This window comes from Salvelinus fontinalis, chromosome 19, assembly GCF_029448725.1.
Source record: "Salvelinus fontinalis isolate EN_2023a chromosome 19, ASM2944872v1, whole genome shotgun sequence".
Classification (NCBI taxonomy): domain Eukaryota; kingdom Metazoa; phylum Chordata; class Actinopteri; order Salmoniformes; family Salmonidae; genus Salvelinus; species Salvelinus fontinalis.
The window spans coordinates 44,324,768-44,346,314 of NC_074683.1; the positions used below are offsets into that span (position 1 = coordinate 44,324,768).

The following is a 21,547-nucleotide window of genomic DNA, read 5'->3' on the forward strand; positions in this document are numbered from 1 at the left end:
ACTAGGCTACCTGCCGCCCCGATAGCCACAAATTGCTGAATTAAGTAAATTTAAGTCAATGATGAGAGTAGTCAGATTAACTTATAACTAAAACAACAGTGCAGAAGAGTGCCATTTGTAATGAATGTGTAGGTAAATGCTACAACAAAGATCAGTGCACCTCAAATCTGAAGGATGTGAGTTCAAAAAGCTATAGTATATTAAGGATTACTTTTTTAATGTTTCACTATTTAAATTTTGGATGGTCTGCGGGTCTTCAAAACTGGAATCCTACAGATAAAACATGTACACAACACTTATTAGGATTGTATTGCAATGTTCACTATACGATCTTCTATCTATAACCAATAAGGATTTCCATGCAGAAGAGGCGAGTAAAACACGTCTAAATTCCATACACAACATTTTCATAGCCATAGCTCTCGAGAATCAAGGTGCCATCCCAGTAATGTTATTAGCTAACTAGTATAGCTAGGAGTCAGAATGGCAAAGGGTTGAATGCATGCCAAAGGTTATTTTCCATGAATGCAGTGCTAGGATAGTCAAAATAACACTTCTACAATCAATACATCTTTGTAGCCATAGCTCTCAAGAATCAAGGAGCCATCCCAATCTCCTCATTGCCCCCCAGCAAAATTAGCCTACATTTACGACTTCTAAATGTTATTCAAAGAAAACTGCCAAATATATCCAAATTGGACTTTAGTAACCACATTGTGGGACTGTTACAATACATAAATCATGACAAATTTGACAAACATCCACTTTGTTGGATCAGATTAGTTGAATATCCGGCATCCCTGTTCTCAAGCTTTGTCTTTACTGCATCTATTCATAGGTTGCACATCTGTCACTCGGTCGCGCCATGTCTTTTTTGTTATGTGTCGGCCCCAGTAAGACTAGCTGTCGCCATTGCTGTCGGCTAATGGGGATCCTAAAAAATAAAATGAAGCCATGCCATTGTTATGAACGTTCTCAAGCCGCCCCCTGCCGGCAGCGCCATAGTGGTGCCCTAAAGTGGTGATAAGCCCAGTCATGCTGGACGAATACTAGCTACTATTTCATCTAAATTACAGTCTGGAAATACAATGACATTGCCAAAGTAGTCAAATATTTAGTAGGAAATAACTTTGCCAGCATTACCATATTGGTCAAATTTACTTTAGACAAGATGGCAATGCTGTCATTTTAGCTAGCAAAGTTTGTCAAGAATAGCTAGCAATGCTAACGTTAGCTAACCACAATCCGGTGGCCTCCTCTCGATTTTAGATTGCTAATGTTATACCACATCTAAAGTCATTCTGGTGACATCCAAATTATGCAAAATATTTTCCTACTAATTATTTGTATCCTTTTAAATGTCATAGCATTTCCAAGCCATGGTAATGCACTTCTGATGAAATCAGTCCAAAACGAACGTTCAAAACAATATTGTGACGAAACGCCACATCAGTTAACATAATTTGATTGAACAATCTGCATTACCATGGAAATGATTTCACCATAATACCAGGCAGCTATTGCGAGTGAACCAATGAGTTTACCAGTCAAATTGCCAGGGTTAGAGGTTCCAAGCATAGCATTTGGAATTAGAATACTAATGGTCATGCACCTTATGATGGGTTAAAGGTCAGCCATTTTGGTAAGGGAGTTGGTCGACCATGATTTGCCAGGGCTGTGATAAGATAAAATAAGATCTCTATGGTTCCAAGCACTTTCTATTAAGTATATTTCTATGTGTGCTGCTGTTGTCGGGATGTTGCCTAGGCAACCGAAGACTGGTTTGCTTCAACACCTTGCTTGTTTCAGCAAGGAGCATCAAAGTTTCATCACGTTAATAGTCCATGTTACCGCAGAAACAGACTCAACTGCACAAATACCCAGCCTCTCGTCTTCAGTCAGCTGTTCATTCCACAAAAAAATGTATCCTTTTTTGTCTTTAAACGGTTATGATGTTTATTGTATGTTTATTGTATTTTCATGATGGTCTTCATCTATAACCGTCGGTTACATCGTTATACAGTAATTGTGCCATTCCTACACATTATTCATTTTTAAATTCTTCAAGCTTTGTCAAGTTGGTTGTTTATCATTACTAGACAGTCATTTTCAAGTCTTGCCATAGATTTTCAAGTAGATTTAAGTCAAAACTGTAACTAGGCCTCTCAGGAACATTCAATGTCGTCTTGGTAAGCAACTCCAGTGTATATTTGGCCTTGTGTTTTAGGTTATTTTCCTGCTGAAAGGTGAATTTTTCTCAGTGTCTGTTGGAAAGCAGATTGAACCAGGTTTTTTTTCTAGGATTTTGCCTGTGCTTAGCTCTATTCCATTTCTTTCTATTAAAAAAAACTCCCCAGTCCTCGCCGATGACAGCATACCGATAACATGATGCAGCCACCACCATGTTTGAAAATATGAAGTGTGATAATCAGTGACATGTTGTTGGATTTGCCCCAAACATAACCCTTTGCATTCAGGACATAAAGTTAATTTCTTTGGCCAATTTTTTTCCGTTTTACTTTAGTGCCCCCATACTCAACTGGTGGCCCGTGGACCCGATCCGGACCCAGAACGGGGTCAATACAGACCGTGGGTCCCGAAAAAAAAAGTGATTTACTTGTATTTTACATTTCTTACTCGGTCGGGCTTTGACCACTGGTATCATATACTGCAAACACACATAAGACATGGAAGAATGCGTAGAATTGCCTGAAATTAGGTTTAAAACAGCAAAAGAAAACTCTGGCCCATGCAAAATGTGTAGAATTACGGAAAATTAGCTTTAAAACTGCAAAATGTTTTCTCCGCCAACAAGAGAGGTGTGAACAGTTGCGAGGGTTGCGAGGTGGGGGGTTGTTACTACACTGATAAATTACATTATCCATCCGGACCTGCCACCTAGGAAATTTGTGTGACCGGAGCTTTTTAAATAGTTCTTGAGTAGCCCTACTTTAGTGCCTTATTGCAAACAGGATGCATGTTTTGGAATATTTCTTATTCTGTACAGGCATCCTTTTCATTATGTACAGCAATTTAGGTTGGTATTGTGGAGTAACTACAATGTTGTTGATCCATCCTCAGTTTTCTCCAATTACAGCCATTACACTCTGTTTTAAAGTCCCCATTGGTGAGCCTGTTGGGGAGTTTCAGCGATGAGACAAGATTAAATAATAAAATAAAGTCCCCATTGGCTTCATGGTGAAATCCTTAAGAGGTTTCCTTCTTCTCCGGCAACTGAGTTAGGAAGGATGCATGTATCTTTGTAGTGACTGGGTGTATTGATACACCATCCGAAGTGTAATAACTTCACCCTGCTCAAAGTGATATTCAATGTATTTTTATTTAAACCATCTACCAATAGGTGCCCTTCTTTGCAAGGCATTGGAGAACCTCCCTGGTCTTTGTCGTTGAATCTGTGTTAGAAATTCACTGCTCAACTGAGGGACCTTACAGATAATTATATGTGTGGGGTACGGAGATTAAGTCGTCATTCAAAATCATTTTAAACACTCTTATTGCACACAGAGTGAGTCCATGCAACTTACTATGTGACTTGTCAAACACATTTTAACTACGGAACTTATTTAGGCTTGCCATAACAAAGGGGTTGAATATTTATTGACTGAAGACATTTCAGCTTTTCATGTTTTATAAATTTGTAAAAGCATAATTCTACCTTGACATTATGGTTTATTGTGTGTAGGCCAGTGACAAAATCTCAATTTAATCAATTTTAAATTCCGTTCTGTAACACAACAAAATGTGGAAAATGTAATTGGGTATGAATACTTTCTGAAGGCAGTATATACAGGGTCAGTTCCAATATCATATTTACAATGTGCAGGGATACTGGAGTGATAGAGGTAGAAACAGTGCCTTTGGAAAGTATTCAGACCCCTTAACTTTTCCCAAATTTTGTTAGGTTACAGCCTTATTCTAAAATTGATTAAATAGTCCCCCCCCCCATCAATCTACACACAATACCTCATAATGACATAGCAAAAACAGGGTTTTAGACATTTTTTTTGTTGCTAATTTATAAAAAAAATACATAACTGAAATATTACATTTACATAAGTATTCAGACCCTTTACTCAATACTTTGTTGAAGCACCTTTGGCAGAGATTACAGCTTCAAGTCTTCTTGGGTATGACGCTACAAGCGTGGCACACCTGTATTTGGGGAGTGTTGCTGCATAGCCATTTGCAGGTCTCTCCAGAGATACTCAATTGGGTTCCATTTTCCTCTGCAGATCTTCTCAAGCTCTGTCAGGTTGGATGGGGAGCGTTGCTGAACAGCTATTTTCAGGTCTCTCCAGAGATGTTTGATCATGTTCAAGTCCTGGCTCTGGCTGGGCCACTCAAGGACATTCAGAGACTTGTTCTGAAGCCACTCCAGTATTGTCTTGGCTGTGTGCTTAGGGTCATTGTCCTGTTGGATGCTTCACTGTAAGGATGGTGCCAGGATTCCTCCAGACGTGACACTTGGCATTCAGGCCGAAGAGTTCAATCTTGGTCTCATCAGTCCAGAGGATCTTGTTTATCATGTTCTGAGAGTCTTTAGGTGCCTTTTGGCAAACTCCAAGCGGGCTGTCATGTGCCTTTTACTGAGGAGTGGCTTCCGTCTGGTCACTCTACCATAAAGGCCTGATTGGTGGAGTGCTGAAGAAATGGTTGTCCTTCTGTAAGGTTCTCCCATCTCCACAGAGGAACTTTAGAGCTCTGTCAGAGTGACTATTGGGTTATTGGTAACTTCCCTGACCAATGCCGTTCTCCCCTGATTGCTACAGTGGTTCTTCCTTTAAAAGTTGTGGTGTACTACAGCTTTCTGTGGCACGTTATTTAAGTGTAAGCCATTGTTGCCAGAATGACGCAATTTACCACAATCTACCACAAACGGTCGCGCCATAAGCTCCAAACTTTTAAAGGAAGAAACACTTTGGCAGGGCAGCCAGCTCTATGAAGAGTCTTGGTGGTTCAAAACTTCTTCCGCTTAAGAATGATGGAGGCCACTGTATTCTTGGGGACCTTCAATGCTGCAGAAATGTTTTGGTAACCTTCCCTAGATCTGTGCCTCAACACAATCCTGTCTCGGAGCTCTACGGACAATTCCTTCGACCTCATGGCTTGGTTTTTGCTCTGACATGCACTGTCAACTGTGGGACCTTAAATAGACAGGTGTGTGCCTTTCCAAATCATGTCCAATCAAAAGAGTTTACCACAGGTCGAATAAGGCTGTATGTAACAACATTTGGAATAAGTCAAGAGGTCTGAAAACTTTCCGAAGGCACTGTATGTAGAAGGGTAAAGTGACTAGTCATCCGGATGTATGAAAAACAGAGTAGCAGCAGCAGACATGAATATGATTGTGTGTGTGTGTGTAGAGAGTCAGTATAAATGTGTGTGCATGATATGTGTGTTGGAATGTCGGTGTGCGTGTGTGTGTGTGTGTGTGTGTTTCATTCACTCATGTGCTTCACTCACTCATGTTGACTTGGTGATGGTGGTGACCGCAAGTGTTCTGTAGTTTACTACCATAACACGCTCAAATTATTCTCAAAGAATTGCAATGGGTTTGTTTAATGGAATATGGGATTTTCATCAGCCACATTCTTTCTCTCTCTCGTGAGTCTGTTATATAGGGAAATGTTCTGAAGTGGTCCGTACTAGCTGCAGTTTTCCTGACATCTGGCAAACATATGAGGTTTCTTTATTCACACACACTGATCACTACACTGTGAGCAGGTCAGAAGGCCTGAGAATTTCTCTAAAACAATTGTCACATTTTCTCTAAGGAATGAGGGAGAATTTGGCATGTGATAATTCCTGGACTTGCCTCGGACAGTTGTGCCCGTGTGTGTGTCTTGTTTTTGTTTCTTCATTATTTTTCTTTCATGTGGCAATGTTTTTCAATGCATACTGCAGAAGCATCTGGTGTGTGTGTGTGTGTATGCGTGATGGTCCAGGTTATAAGAACAGTACACAGCAAATCAACACTGAGATTGTTAAATTAACACTGAAAGTGTGGACCCGTATAGACACTAGGGAGTGTAACAGTCATTGGTTATTTCCAGTAGGCGTGGCTTATTAGGGGCGTGGCTTTTATATAAGTATTTTTGAGCTACTTGTGAAAGTAAATGTCATTCCTGTTGATCTTGTTAAGTTTTGTACACAATATAACATTAAATGTTCTGATGGAAAAATATTACAATTATTATTTGCAACAAAGTGGTTGCTATACCTTTGGGGATATCACATTGGGAGTTGCATAGGCTTTTCAGGACTGCATAAACTTCTGTAAACTTCATTAAAGCTACAAAGGTGTCAGTGTTTGACCGTAACATGAAAACAAGTCAACGGAATGGATGAACCGGAATAACGTTAGTTCTCATGGGTGGCCAAAAATAACTTCCTGAAAGCCACGCCCCTACTAAGCTAAGCCACCAGTCTTCTGCTCTGACCCACCGGGTCATATCTCAGCAAACCAACCCTGCTATTTTTAATTGAACACTGTTCAGTGTCTATACGGGTCAGCAGTTTCAGTGTTAATTTAACCATAGGGAATTTGCTGTGTACATATTCCCTCAATGTAGATGAATACCTTCTGCCCCCTAGCCCAAGAGACATGTTTTACATTTAAATGGTGGGTTTCTTTCTGCTGTGTGTGTACTGTTTCTGCTCTATGTAAAGTCACTAATGGAAACAGAAGGAAACAGGAGCTACCTGTACAGTCCAGTGTACGTTTCCCATGTCTTTATTGAGTTTAACCAGAGGAAATGTAAGATTTATGTCTGTATTTAAGAACTAATGTACGTCTTTAATCCTGGTTGCAATGCTACTTAGCCATATGATGTGTGACTCGTTTTCTGTGTACTGCAAACCGTGCCAAACCAAGCACACGCACGCACAAGAATGACACAAATGGCACGGCACAAGACACACAACGTTTACTGAACCAGTAGTACCAGCCAGTAGCCTCGTCTTCCAAGTAAGGCAGTGAGATCCTCCTGCACTCGTTTTCTCTCCTCCTCTCCTCCTGCTCTCTTCTCTTCTTCCCGCCCAACTCCAGAGAAGGCTAGGAATGTCATGCTGCATATCCCAGCCAGTCAGAGTGGGTAAAGGAAATATTCACCTCTCCTCCCAGGCTGTCTACAGTTTGTGGTTACAGACAGTGTGGTCAACACAGCTGATGGTTTGAAATCAGTTGTAGACAGTTGAATGGTGTTGGTTGGTTGTGGTAATTTTACAAGTATATGACCTCATCAATCATGCGTCAATCTCTATGGGGAAAAAATGAGGAAAAAGTGACCATAAAAAGACAGAGTGAAAGAGATTTTCTGGATATTCTTTATGGACTTTTAATAAAAGTGGTTGGATTGGAGACAAAGCATTGTTGGCGTGGGTTATAATCAGAATGCTTGGAGCTGTTAACCTCAATAACCCCCTCTGTGGGCATTGAGTCTAGCGCGCGCGCGCACACACACACACACACACACACACACACACACACACACACACACACACACACACACACACACACACACACACACACACACACACACACACACACAGCCTCCTTGATCTTCCTACTATCCCAAATCTGCTAGTCACCTGTGTGTGTACTGTATTGCGTACGAAAGAGTGTGCTTATATTTATGTGTTAACACAATGTTTCTTTGTATGTTTTAATGTGTGCTTAGTTAAGCCTGTGGACCTTTTGGAATTGCTGTGTGATGAGCCATCTGCCATTGGTTTAGAGACAGATCAGAGGCACAACAAGCCTTACTGAATGGCCAGACAAACATAAGCTGCAAACAGACATGGCACCTTTCTGGCAGGTCAGGGCAGAGCTTCTCGGGGCAGGTGACCTTCTGAAAGGAGAAAGACTCGTAATACCACAGACACTCAGAGGTGAAATACTCCATGAAGGACATCAAGGAATCTCAAACTGCCAAGCAAGGGCCAAGCAATCAGTGTGGTGGCTAGGAATTTCAGCCCAGATCCGACAAGCAGTTAACCGGTGTAAAATCGGTCTAAAACACAGAACACAGTACAGAGAGCCGCAAGCACTTACCTGAGTTCCTGAACGACCATGGAAAAAGATGGGAAAGGATCTGTTTGAGTGGAACAAGAAAACATACCTGCTGATTGTTGACTATTCCAGATACATCGAGGTAGCTGAAATGAGACTGTAGTTTCACAGAGACTTTTTTTCAGCAGAGATCTTCCGAGTATACGCTCAAGAGAACAACTTCACACACATCACAAGCAGTCCGCGGTACCCGCAAGCAAATGGAGAAGTGGAGTGTGCTGTAAAGACCATAAAAACATCTCTGGAAAAGAGACATGGAACATAGCAGAGCGCTGTTGGCATACCGAGCCACACCATTGGAGTATGTATTCTCTACAGCACAACTGCTAATGGGGAGACATCTGTGCACAAGCCTACCACAAACAACAACCAAACTGGATCCCTAGTGGCCGGATGTGCAGGCTTTCTGCAAAATGGATGAGGAAGGAAGGGAGAAGCAAGCAAAGACCTACAACCATCACCACCGCTCAAGATCACTACCAGAGCTCACATCTGGACAGGAAGTTTGGATCACTACAGAACAAACTCCAGGATCAGTTCTGAGAACAGCCCCAACACTGAGATCCTATTTGGTAGAGACTGACAGGGGCGTACTCAGGAGAAATAGAATTCACCTTTGTCCTACTGGTTAACCCCCAGTACTTTCACTAGATCAGGCAGGGTTTCAAAAGCTCTAGAAAGGATGGACTTTTAAAGACTGAAAAGAAACCTGAGTTCAGTATCCTCAGAAAAGGAACAGTTCACGTGAGAACAGAACAGTGTTATGTTTAAAGAAAAAATATGTTTATTCAGAAATAGTATTGCTGAGCTAAAAGGAGGAGATGTAGCATGATGTACTACACTACCCATAATGCTCTGGAACAATATCCGGTGTTATTTTTAGGAAACTGTTTAGTAAGTTAACACTATGGTGTCCCATCTCTATATTCTTACAGGATTCGGACATGTCGCAGCAGTGTGTAGAAGGGAGATTCCAGATGTGAGAAATGTGCAGGAAGGCGTAGTTAGAGGGAGTGTACAGTTGGGACAGAGATAGCACTGTGAGTGAACTCTGTGAGAGAGGGACAGATTGCTAGAGGCAGAATGTTTCCTAAGCTGAGGCAGTGAAGAGAATAGAGGATAGCCCAAGGGTGAGTGATTCGACTGGGAGCCCTCCAGTGAGTTGGCCTGATCATCTGCACTGAGCCGATGGAGCGGAAGTCACAGAAGATAGATGTGGTAGTTGCAGCAGCAGAGAAATATTTGGGTGTGAGAGATTTTAGTGCAGAATATCTACAAGAAGTTTTGAGAGAATGGATTCCATTCTCCCAGGCTAATGGCCTGGTGTAGGATCGTTTAGGGCCAACGTAGTGGAATGGGGTGGTGGGTTTTGGGGGATAGTGTGTAGGTGCACGGTTAGATGGTGGTGCAATTTTCTTTCCCCTTTTTGTGACCAAAATGTGCTATCCACACTCCGACCTGTGAAAGGCAGCAATACGCAACACAGCGTCTAGTCTGCCGGAAATGCACACAAAGAAGAAAAAGGCATTATTGCAAAACACTGAAAATGTTAATTCCCTAACACTGACCGTCTAACAGTGTCAGCACTAAGCACAGTGTTAATTGAACACTCAAAAGTGTGGACCCGTATAGACACTGGCCCAGTGTTAAATTTAACACAGGAGAATTTGCTGTGTGGAAAAGGAATCCACTTTGAATATTTCAGATACACCCAAGAGCATCCAGGCATTTGGTAGAGGTATCTTCAGTGATACAATATTTTGCAATGGTTATCATCCTAGTTGTGGGAAAAGGAGCCAGACTACATCAGAGGTCATTATGGCCCATTAGAACATCTCACAACTCAGTAGAGACAGGGGGAACAAACCAGATAGTTGCACAACCTTCCTGTAACTCATTATCCTCTGTTTAAAGGGTGTTTAGCGCAACAGGCTAATCTGGTGATGATCGAATGGTCCAATTGGATGCTCCATAGGTTGTGGGTTCAAACACAGTGTAAGATGTCTACTTTGTTAATTCTAATAATACTGTAGTTGAAACTACAATGAATACACAAACCACCGCTGGGTCCGGAGAAAGGAGAGTTAAGTTATCTCCATGGTTTTCCCCTCAGTGAAATCCGTATCTGTGGGAAAGGAAGTAAGGAAGACCCCTTCTCTGCCCTCGTCTCTCTCCTTTCCCCTTTTCCTCCATCTTTCAGGAGAAAACGCTAATGTCAGTGCTGTATGCATTCTGAGGCTGACCAGACACACACTCGGAGCAGGAAGACTTTTTTTTTAGTTTCTGAAAACAACAACAAGCAGTCTTCTTCCACATTCTGACTTCCTGATATGAGCAGTTGAGATAATACCCATAGCCATTCCTCTTCACTCCAGCTGAGGATCTAAGGAGGAGAGCCATGTTTATGAATGAGTGAGTGTGTACTTATGTACTTTCTGTGGTAGGACAGAGGAAATACCTTCAAGCCAGACACAAAACATTGTTATGACTGACTGCCATTGTATCTCAATAAAAAGCTAAGCAGTGGTCTGACTGTCTATACCGCAGAATCACAATCACTGTGTGTGTGTGTGTGTCTGCATGCGTGCACATGCACATCAGGCTATTGCAGCAACATTTTAGGGAGAGAGGTCTTGGAATGAGGGACTGATTCTCCCACATGCCAGGCATGGGTTGAAGTCAGTCACTGAGGGTTTTTGGGATCGACTGGGGGTTTGTGGGGTGCATCAATCAGTGGTGGGCGGCTATGAAGGGAATGTTGTGCTATACCACAGAAGTGTGGCTGTAAGCTCCAAAGGTTGCTACAGGACATTAAACATACATTAGCCTGACCTATAGGTTAGATATGCATGTGTTGATGACGCATCTGACACACCTATTTACAGTACACACTTATTTAAACACGGTTATAAACACTGTACAGACCGTTCAGGAAAGTGCCAGTAGGTTAACCTACAGTACCAAAGGTGAGCGCACCGCAGTTTCAAAGGCTTCTAGCCAAGGCATGTTTCTGCCCCCATCTGGTGAACAACAGTACTGCTTTTCTAACTCTAAGCTCACCACCATAGGACATGGCAGCAACCTTGTGAGCTATTAAAAGTGATACCAGCCAAAATGGTCTTTCCCACAGGGAGGAAAAAGTCATGCTGCCTTTTCATAGCAAAATCACCATGGAAACAAACCCTTGTGATTGGACTCTTTTCATAGTGTAGATGTTTTGACTAGATCTGTGTCTGATCACAGCTTGTTCCACTGCTTGTCTGTAACAGGGAGAAGGAGGACAGAGTGTAGCTGCTTCATACAGATGGCATGTTACAGTAAAGGGCAGATTTGTACAGAAATACCCCCAGAATTTCACAGTGAGAGGAACCCTGTTTGTCTTAGCCTTAGGATTTCAGGGAAAGTCCTGTTGCTAGGAGAGGGCAAACATGCTCTCTCTCTCTCTTTCTCTCTCTCTGTGTGTATATGTGTCTCTAGCTAGGCCTCTACAGTAATTGAGTTGGAGAGTCCTACAGAGAATCAGTCTTCCAGCATGTTTAGGGCTATTTTAGGGTTGTCTTGATGAGAGGCACATGGTCAGTCGGCCAGTCAATCGGGCGTGGTTACTGAGAAGTGATGATCAGGCTCTATGTGAACATCCATCTGCAGGTCTGTATGCTTCTCTGCCAAGGTGATTATGGACATATACAGTTACGTAACTCTCTCGCACTCTCATCCTCTCTCATATAATGACTGTTTATATGGCTGTCAGACCCCCAAGTATCAATCCACTCTTCCCCCGGCCTCAGCCCTCTAATCTGGAGTCTAAACATTACCTCTCTCCTCTCTTCTTTGGTGTCTCGTGTCCTCAGTATAGGGAGTTTCTAAGAAGAGCTTTACTTTCTGAGTAGTGACATTAGACAAACCAATGATGACTTCAGACAAACTAGCGGGAAAGTGTTGAACTGGCTGAGCTCTTGGGATTGAGCCTACTGGGAGATTTATGGCCAAATGGTCGAATCCCCCCACTTGCATACACACAAAGTGTATAGATATTTCTACCTCTGGTCCTATCGCAGTCCCTTCCTTCTGAAGTGACCTTCGCTCTCGCACTCTATGAGCTCTGGTAATTGGTCTCTCTCCTCCTTTCTCCCTTTTTTTACTCTTTCCTCTCCTTCTCTTTCCCTTCACTCATCTGCTGGCACTCTGAGATGCTATCTGTCTGTTTCGTAACAAATATTGGAGCCCATGGGCCCTGTGCAGCATGACCATGGACTAAACACTCACGCCCACAATTACACACGCATACATACACTGACAAGCAAACACACGCACATACAAAATTCTACAGGCATGCACATAAGCACCTGCAGGTCTTCTGGCAAAAATATACACAATACAAATAATTTTGGACAGATTTGACAGGCAGACACACAAGCATATAAATGATACACAACCACACTTACACAGACTTGTGAGGTTTATGTTGAGGTGGTCTTTGTACCTACTCCAGACCCAGGCCATTGGTAGTGTCCAAATACCCCTACTTGGTTCTAAATAGTAGGCATTTTGGGTATACGAAAGAAATTCAGTTTTATAGTATGTGAAATTTTGAAAATGTAGTATGCTTTACATGCTAGGATGTCACATTCATTTTGGCTTTTCATCTAATAGAATTCTGTACACACTATTGAGAAATAGAATCGTATTTCGAGACCCAGGTGTGTCTGACAACAGCTGACAGCTGACACACTGTACCAAAATGAACGAATGATGGGAATCAACACAATTGCGCATTAGATGAGGCATTCTCAGAAGTCTAGTATGCTGTTATTTGTAGCTTACTGCATTTGCTTTTACTAAACAATACGTTCTAAAAAGTATGGAGTACGATTAGTACACAGTATGCAGTTTAAGTAGTAGGAAAGCCAGATTTTGGCCATGGCTATTGTGTACTGGTTACTCAGAAACTCAATACCTTCCACTCAACACCCAGGAATCTCTCCCCACCACGAAGCATACTGTAGGTTATTTTCTTTTGAAGTCTGTTTGGAATCTGAAATCTGTTTTGGAATCTGTTTAGTGTTTGAGTATGCAACCGTTCTGGGAAAATGGCTTCACTACAGCCAAGTCAAGACTCATACATCATCCTCACATCCTACCCTGTACTTTCACAATCATTTCATTCCTCATCCTCTCTGTTCTCATCATTTTCACACTAATTTAATTCTGCTGTCGTGGCCTATTGGTCCAGTATGTGAACTAGTGGAGAGAAACCCTCACACATACATACTCACACATGCACAAAGAGATGTTTTAAACATTTTACCGCTCTCTGTTATTACTGATAGTCCCCATAGCCCCCATAGCCCTACAGACTTGGGAATCTAGGTGATAACGCCCTCTTACGATCCCTTCTTCACATAAGACCAGATACTCAATCACCCCACCCACTGGGCACACACTGTTGAACCAACATGGCATAGATGTTGAATTGACGTCTGTGCCCAGTGGACAGTCTCTCTCTCTAGCAGCACAGGTCATTAACTACAAATCTGTTTTTGTATGGATGTCAGTTCAGTCTGCCTGCTATCTCGCCGATCTGGTCTTTTGGTTTAGTGAGATGCGAAACAAACTGAGAAAGAAAGCAAAAAGGGACATCTAAAAATAGGCTACTCTTGCTTTGGTATCCTGTTAGATCAGCATGTTGTGGTTAGAGAGTGTGTGATAGACATCGCAGAATGGCAGAGTGAGAACATACACAGCAGATGACACACACATGTGGAGACATTACCACATCATTCGTGTCAGTGTGTTCTGGGTTAGAGGGTTGGGGGTATCTCAGCCATGCAAAGAGCTTGCTGGAATGTCTGATCAGAGAGAGAAGTTTTATCTAACAGGAGGATGGAGGGAAGGAGAGGGAGGGAGACGGAACAAACAGAAAAGAGAGAGAATTGGAGGCGGAGGGAAACGGAGAGAACAACACGTGGACATTGATCACTGAAATCAGTTACATTTGTGAATGTCACAAATGTCAGTTTCAACTCTTCTTGGCTTAAAATATTTAACAATCATGGGGATTTGTCCAAAATAATGACCAGTAAAAGGTTATGTACATCTGAAGCCATACTGGTCTGAGCTAGAAGATTTGCCCATAAAAAGTAACACATGTACGTAGATGGTTCATACAGTCAGTAATCTTGCTCTCGATCTCTCTCTCGTTCCCTCTCGCTCTTAAGCAGGCACTCACTCTACCATGTTAATTGACTATTCCTCCAGCACATTAGAAGGAAATCTAGTAAAATCTCTATAAAAACAATAGGAAAGTAAGGTAACTGGTGTAAAATGGCTAGCTAGTTAGTGGTGCGAGCTAGTTACGTTTTAATCGGTGACGTCACTCGCTCTGCGTTTCCATTGCTTTGCACGGGCTGTGGCTTTTGTGGAGCGATAGGTGACAAATCTTTGTGGGTGACTGTTGTCGATGTGTTCAGAGGGTTCGTGGTTCAAGTCCAGGTGTGAGCAAGGAGAGGGATGGAAGCAACACTGTTACAGAGTGAGGAAAAGAGAAAGAGCAAGAAAGAAGGGGCGAAAGAGAGAGATTGTATGAAGAAGAGAGGTTGACTTGCTGCAGGCCACACATGTACAGTGAATGCAGATGGGGCCTGAGGTGACAATGAAGATAGCAGGATGGAGATCCAATCTGGTTTGAGTTTTAGAGGGTGACTGATACCCATGTTTAACAGGGTTCTCAGAAGAGCAGCAGCAAGTACACATTGATCCACTTAGCCTGGACTTGAGGTGGAGCGGAGGCAAGGGTGTGTGTGTGTGAGAGAGAGAGTGGGGAGTGAACGGGGAATTGTGAAAGGAAGTGAGGGTAGATGATGGAGATGTTTGTATGTGTGTACTGTATGTTTGAATGTCTGTACTATATGTTTGTATGTATGTTTCTACATATTTTTTTATTTAACCGTTATTTAAATAGGCAAGTCAGTTAAGAACAAATTCTTATTTACAATGACGGCCTACCCCGGGCCAAACCCGGACGACGCTGGGCCAATTGTGCGCCGCCCTATGGGACTCCCAATCATAGCCGGATGTGACACAGCCTGGATTCAAACCAGGGACTGTAGTGACGCATCTTGCACTGAGTGTAGTGCCTTAGACCGCTGCCCAACTCTGGAGCCCCTTGTATGTATGTGTGTACGTATGTGTGTACTGTATGTTTGGGGTTCTACGACTGTGCTCTGTAGGGGTTACTTAGGGTTAGTCACACGTGTATATGTGTGTGTGCTTCTTGGGAGTGTCACTCACATGGCTGTGTGCTCCTTAGCCCTGTCCTCCGTGTTAGCCCTGTCCTCCGTGTTAGCCCTGTCCTCAGTGTTAGCCCTGTCCTCAGTGTTAGCCCTGTCCTCAGTGTTAGCCCAGTCTCAGTAGATATACTCCAGCCTGCTCTGCCTGACAGGGCTCTGGCAGCACGCCTCACACGTGAGTGAAGGAACAGGTGGATAATGGAGGGAAGAGAGGAGAGATGGGGTACAGGCCAGTTCCCAGGCTCTAGTCCCTGGCGAGAGTAAGAGGGAGAGGGGGCTGAGAGAGTAGTGAGGCCAGCTGGTAAACTGTCATGTGGGTAACTGCCTGGTAGGGTTGCTGCAGGAGAGCTGCACCAAAGCTGCAAAGCAAATGACAACAGTTACCACCACTATTGCCTTTCTTATCATTTGAACTGATCAAATGAATGATTCTGGTTTATGCTGTGTGTGTGTTTATGTTAGTGTCAGTGTTCCCACTGGCAGGAGAGCTAAATGCTGTAAAATAATGCAGAGCGTTGGAAAACTAGGGGTGATCAGATGGGGGGGGGGGTTATGTTGCCCTCTAGTGGTGTAAAATGGTCTCAGTCTCAGTCTACTGATCACTAATGCCGTTGACTGTAAAGTAGATTGATTGCTAATTTCTCCCCCCTCTCTCTGTAGGGGTGTTCTGGGTCATCGTGCGGAGGAAAATGTGACTGCAGTGGAGTAAAAGGAGAAAAGGTAAGCATTCTGTCCATCACTCCATTGTCTACCAGTTTCACATTTCTCTCTCACTCTCTTGTTTTCTTCACACCGTAACTCTTTCACCTACTCACTCATCCTGAGATTCCCACCTACAAACTACAGATTCCACAATCCCTGCAATCCCTGTTAGGCACAAAGTGGTGGTGACTCTGTCTAGGGACGTTTCTTATGGCACAGTATGTATACATTTTTGGATGTCAATCATTCATTTCGTATGATAGTATAACGACCCTGGGTTTATAAGCGCGGAAATCGACTCTGCCGCTTGAGCATGCTTTTGCGGCACAGTCGATAGCGCGCCGGACCTCGGGCTAGAAGGTCGAGGGTTCGAGACCTGCTCCCCGCCTGCTTCATCACAATATGTTACGAATTACACTCAGCTAGGTGGCTAACGTTAGCTAGGCTAGGGGTTACGGGTTAGGGTTAGCTAACATGCTATGTAGTTGCAAATTAGCTAAAATGTAGCAAGTAGTTGAAAAGTTAAAATGCTAAAATTTGAACATGCAACTTTTTGGGTTCCTAGATGTTTGCGTTCTAACGTTACCCATGTCATAGGCCACCATCCTCCCGACCTAAATTACTTAATTCCTTTCGTTTTTGGCTTAAGCAACCTTATGCCTTATGTAACCATACCAAACGTAACATATCATACTAATTTGTGTGTCACAGCTGTACATTTACAATGTTAGGTATAGTCTTTGAGTCGAGGCAGGTCAGTCCAGTTCTTGGGGGAAAACGGCGAAACGGAAGACCGACACGGAGCAGGAATCAGGCGGAATTAGAGCATGTCCAGACACACAGCTGGGATGAGGCAGCATTCCCACCGGACTGAACAATCTCACTCGCTTTTGAAAGAGTATCACACTGTTACAGTACATCCAGCAATCAGTGGTTTAAAATTGTGGTTAGAAGTTAAGACACTTGAAGACAAAGTCTGTGTAGCGTGGTTCGTTCTGCGTTGTGTAATTCTTAATGAAGACGCTGCCACAACTGATGGTCTGCTCGTTGAAATCTTTTTATTTGCCCTGCACACGAAGAGACAACACACACGTTACCCTTGGTGCAGTCACAGCTCTCCGGCACCTTGCTAGCCGAGGGTCAGGCAAAAGAGCGCCAAAAGGAATTAACAGGTGCTGCGTGCACACACTCGCTGCACAACAGCATATACAAGTAAAACTATACAGAACATAATTCTGACAAAATAAAAGACATACCTGCACACGAAGAGACAACACACACGTTACCCTTGGTGCAGTCACAGCTCTCCGGCACCTGCGCGAGCACATGTACACTCACTCAACCACTGTCGCAAGTACTTAGAAGTTACAACAGATACCCCAGTCAGTGAGCTCTGTGAAACTTGTTAACATAAATTCCTACACTGTCCACACTATAACAAACGTATGGTTGCAAAACAGTAAATTGTATAACCTTATGACGGTTTTATATTAAACAGTTTCGGAGCCAAGGACAACATACCTTGCTAGCCGAGGGTCAGGCAAAAGAGAACGATAAAGTGGTATGGGGATACAGATAACCCGCGATGGGCCAAACCAAAATATACAAAACTTTTACAATCACTTGTATGTACAATATTGGTATGAAAAAGTGTTTGTACACCAAATAAAAACATTAGCTATGCAGCTGTAATTAAATAAAAAAATACACTGAATTATTATTATTATTATTAGATTATTAACATCCCCTCTTGACCTGGCCTATTTGAATTGGTCCTTGTGTGCAATTTGGTGCGTAATCTAGGGGAACAACATCACACTGCTACATCTGCACACTGCCTGTCTTATCTCAAAGTAACAATGACACACTCAGTTACATCTCCACCCTCTCAGGGATTCCAGACAAAAACTATTATGTAGCTGCTACTGCATGTATTGACTCACATTAGAGCCTAGCAACAGTGTCTTATCTACCATGCATGGGTAGCCTTAATCTCTCAAGATGACTCCCTGTTTTAGAAACAGTAGCCACACAGACATACCACAGAGGAGCTGTGTGTTCTCTGGACCCAGGCCTTTACTGACTGTCTGACAGACTGAGCCTGGTGAAGTCATACCTCATGTCTGTCTGTCTGTTGAAAGGTGTTGAAGCCTGGCAAACCAACTGCTGTTTCAATTCTCCCTGCATAGTTTTGCTGTGATGATGTGACTTCCTGCCGCCCACAATCGGAGTTCTCTTCCCTTGGTGACTGGCCCCTGTCCTGGTTCTCATGGTCCAGAATTTAATGTTCAACTTCAAACCCCATGTGAGCTTTAGAAATGGAGGGATATGGGAGGGGGATGGAAAGAGAAAGGCAGGAGGTCAAGAGAGTAAGACAGACAGAAACACACACACAAAAGGGCTCCAAAAAACACTGCTTTTCCACTCCTCACCCCCCTCTAGATCCCTCTCTCTTACTCTTGGCAGCTGAAAATGTACTAATCAAAAATATATATGCAACATGCAACAATTTTAAAAGATTATACTGTGTTACAATTCATATAAGGAAATAAGTTAATTGAAATAAATTCATGAGGCCCTAATCTATGGATTTCATATGACTGGGAATACAGATACCTTAAAAAATAGGTAGGGGCGTGGATCCTAAAACCAGTCACTACCTCGAGTGACCAACATTTGCCTCATGCAGCACGGCACATCTCCTTCACATAGAGTTGATCAGGCTGTTGATTGTAGCCTGTGGAATGTTGTCCCACTCCTCGTAAATGGCTGTGCGAAGTTGCTGGTTATTGGCGGGAACTGGAACACACTGTCATATACGTCAATCCAGAGCATCCTTAACATGCTCAATGGGTGGCAAGTCTGGTGAGTATGCATGCCATGGAAGAACTGGGACATTTTCAGCTTCCAGGAATTGTGTACAGATCCTTGCAACATGGGGCCGTGCATTGTCATGCTGAAACATGAGGTGATGGCAGCGGACGAATGGCACGACAATGGGCCTCAGGATCTCGTCACGCTATCGCTCTGCATTCAAATTGCCATTGATAAAATGACATTGTGTTTGTTGTCCGTAGCTTATGCCTGTTCATACCATAAACCCTATTGCCACCATGGTGCACTGTGTTCACAGGGTTGACATTAGCAAACTGCTCGCCCACATGACGCCATACACCCGTGTTCTGGGGTTGTAAGGCCGGTTGGGCGTACTGCTAAATAATCTAAAAGGACGTTGGAAGCGGCTTATGGTAGAGAAATGAAAATTAAATTATCTGGCAACAGCTCTGGTAGACATTCCTGCAGTCAGCATTCCAATTGCACGCGCCATCAAAACTTGAGACATCTGTGGCGTTGTGTGATGAAAAAAGCTTTTGGTGTATATCATTTCAGGGATCTTTTATTTCAGCTCATGAAACATGGGACCAATGATTTGCATGTTGCATTTATATTTTTGTTCAGTGTTCAATAGGTGAGGGCAGACTACATGGCCCCGTGAAAGAACAGTAGCTCCATCTAGTGGCAGATAGAAGGAACACATGAAGCAATTACTACTGACAAGCTGCTGCTGTCTCATCAATCCCCTTCATATATTTTTCTAATCATAATTAGTTTAACACCACTTGCCTGTAGGCACAGATCTAGGATCAGCTTACCTTACTTAAACCCTAAACTCAACCATGATTCTGAAAAACATAGATCAGCATCTATATGGGTAACTTCATTCGAATCTGTTCAACCTGCTTTGTGTGTTCTGTAGGGTGAGCGGGGGTTTCCTGGTCTCCAAGGCAACATGGGGTTCCCGGGCATGCAGGGCAACGAGGGGCCCGCCGGGCCGATGGGCCCTAAGGTGAGTGTCAGCTCCAGACCACACCCCTTCAAAGTTTCCCCAACCCACCAGGAGACCTTACTTGGGACAGTATAATGTGATTTACTATGCTTATATTATAACACATACGCATTCATCATTTTATTTACAAAAAAATGTGTTATGTCACTTCTATGCTGTCTTAATGTCACTTGTCTCTTCCCAGGGAGAATATGGCGAGTCTGGAACTCCTGGAATGAAAGGAACACGTGTAAGTACAATAACGATATCAGAGCAGACCTCTCCTAGTCTGGAAACCAGTTTTTACTTTCTTACAGCATTTTGTCTTTTGTCTGGACTACCTTGAACAGTGTATAACTTCATATTCCTGGATTTATGTGATTCTGCCTTCTTATTGGAATGCAATTACTTGTATTCAAAGTAATCTGCTAAATGGCTAAAATATAAATACTGTGTTGTGATGTCTTGCAGGGATCTAATGGTTTGTCAGGCTTCCCAGGAAATCCAGGGCTTCCGGTACGTTCTGTTAATTCCTGTAAACCATAACCTCACATGCAAGTAGTTTTGACTGTTTAGGCCATGTGTCCTACCTCGTGTCTCCTGCCTCTCCCCCACAGGGTATTCCCGGACAAGATGGACCCCCTGGATCGTCAGGTATCCCAGGGTGCAACGGAACAAAGGTGAGTCATTTGTTAGGTATCAACTCTCTGCTGTTACACACCTGTGTAGAAACTGACTAAATAATTCCTGTTATTTATGCACTTCTACCTAACCATGCTGTCTCAACCCTGTCTTCAGTGTGAACTGATGTCTCTTGTCTGTGTTCCAGGGAGATCGAGGGACAGATGGACAGCCTGGGTTCCCTGGTCTACAGGGTCCTCCTGTAAGCGCTCTGCACCATCAACATTACCAACATGGTCACAGTGTTTACTTCAACGCTGCCACAGACTTCACCTTAGACCAGTATTTCATACTAGACCTAAATCAATTAACCTAACAAAAGGCACTAGACTGAGAGATGTTATAATGAGCTCTTAATAAAATGTATTTATCATTCAATCGGGCAAGACAACTCTATCTCTCTCCTCAGGGTATCCCTGGGCTAATGGGAATGAAAGTAAGTTAAAACCGAGGACTTTTACATCCTAAATAAAGTATGTACATATCAGTGTTAAAAGGTATGGAAGCATCATAAGACATCTACTAAAACATTGTTGATGGGCCCTGTGTGTAGTGTATCAGTCTCTAACCTGTCTCTGTCTCTCTCAGGGAGACCCAGGTGGTGTTTTAGGAATCATCCCATTGAAAGGAGATAAAGGATTCCCTGGATCACCTGGTTTACCGGTACGTACCGTGCCTTCAGAAAGTTTTCAGACCCCTTGACTTTTTCCACATTTTGTTAAGTTACTGCCTTCATCTAAAATGTATTAAATTGTTTTTTCCCCTCACCAACCTACACACAATAGCCCATAAAGACAAAGCAAAAACAGGATTGTATACATTTTTGGTAATTTATTTAAAAAAAATCTAAAACTGAAATATCACATTTACATAAGTATTCAGACCCTTTACTCAGTACTTTGTTGAAGCAGCTTTGCAATCAATTACAGCATCAAGTCTTCTTGGGTATGACTCCAC

General features: G+C 42.9%; 1 protein-coding gene across 1 annotated transcript in view; it reads left to right on the top strand.

Annotated features, from left to right (window-relative positions):
- The window catches only part of LOC129816801 (collagen alpha-1(IV) chain-like), a 69,893-nt gene that overhangs the window by 14,748 nt on the left and 33,598 nt on the right, over window positions 1-21,547 (top strand). The window contains exons 2-9 of the mRNA XM_055871702.1: window positions 16,042-16,101; window positions 19,841-19,930; window positions 20,115-20,159; window positions 20,381-20,425; window positions 20,527-20,589; window positions 20,739-20,792; window positions 21,000-21,026; window positions 21,179-21,253. Coding sequence (XP_055727677.1) covers window positions 16,042-16,101; window positions 19,841-19,930; window positions 20,115-20,159; window positions 20,381-20,425; window positions 20,527-20,589; window positions 20,739-20,792; window positions 21,000-21,026; window positions 21,179-21,253 — 459 coding nt within the window. The remainder of the gene's footprint in view (window positions 1-16,041; window positions 16,102-19,840; window positions 19,931-20,114; window positions 20,160-20,380; window positions 20,426-20,526; window positions 20,590-20,738; window positions 20,793-20,999; window positions 21,027-21,178; window positions 21,254-21,547) is intronic.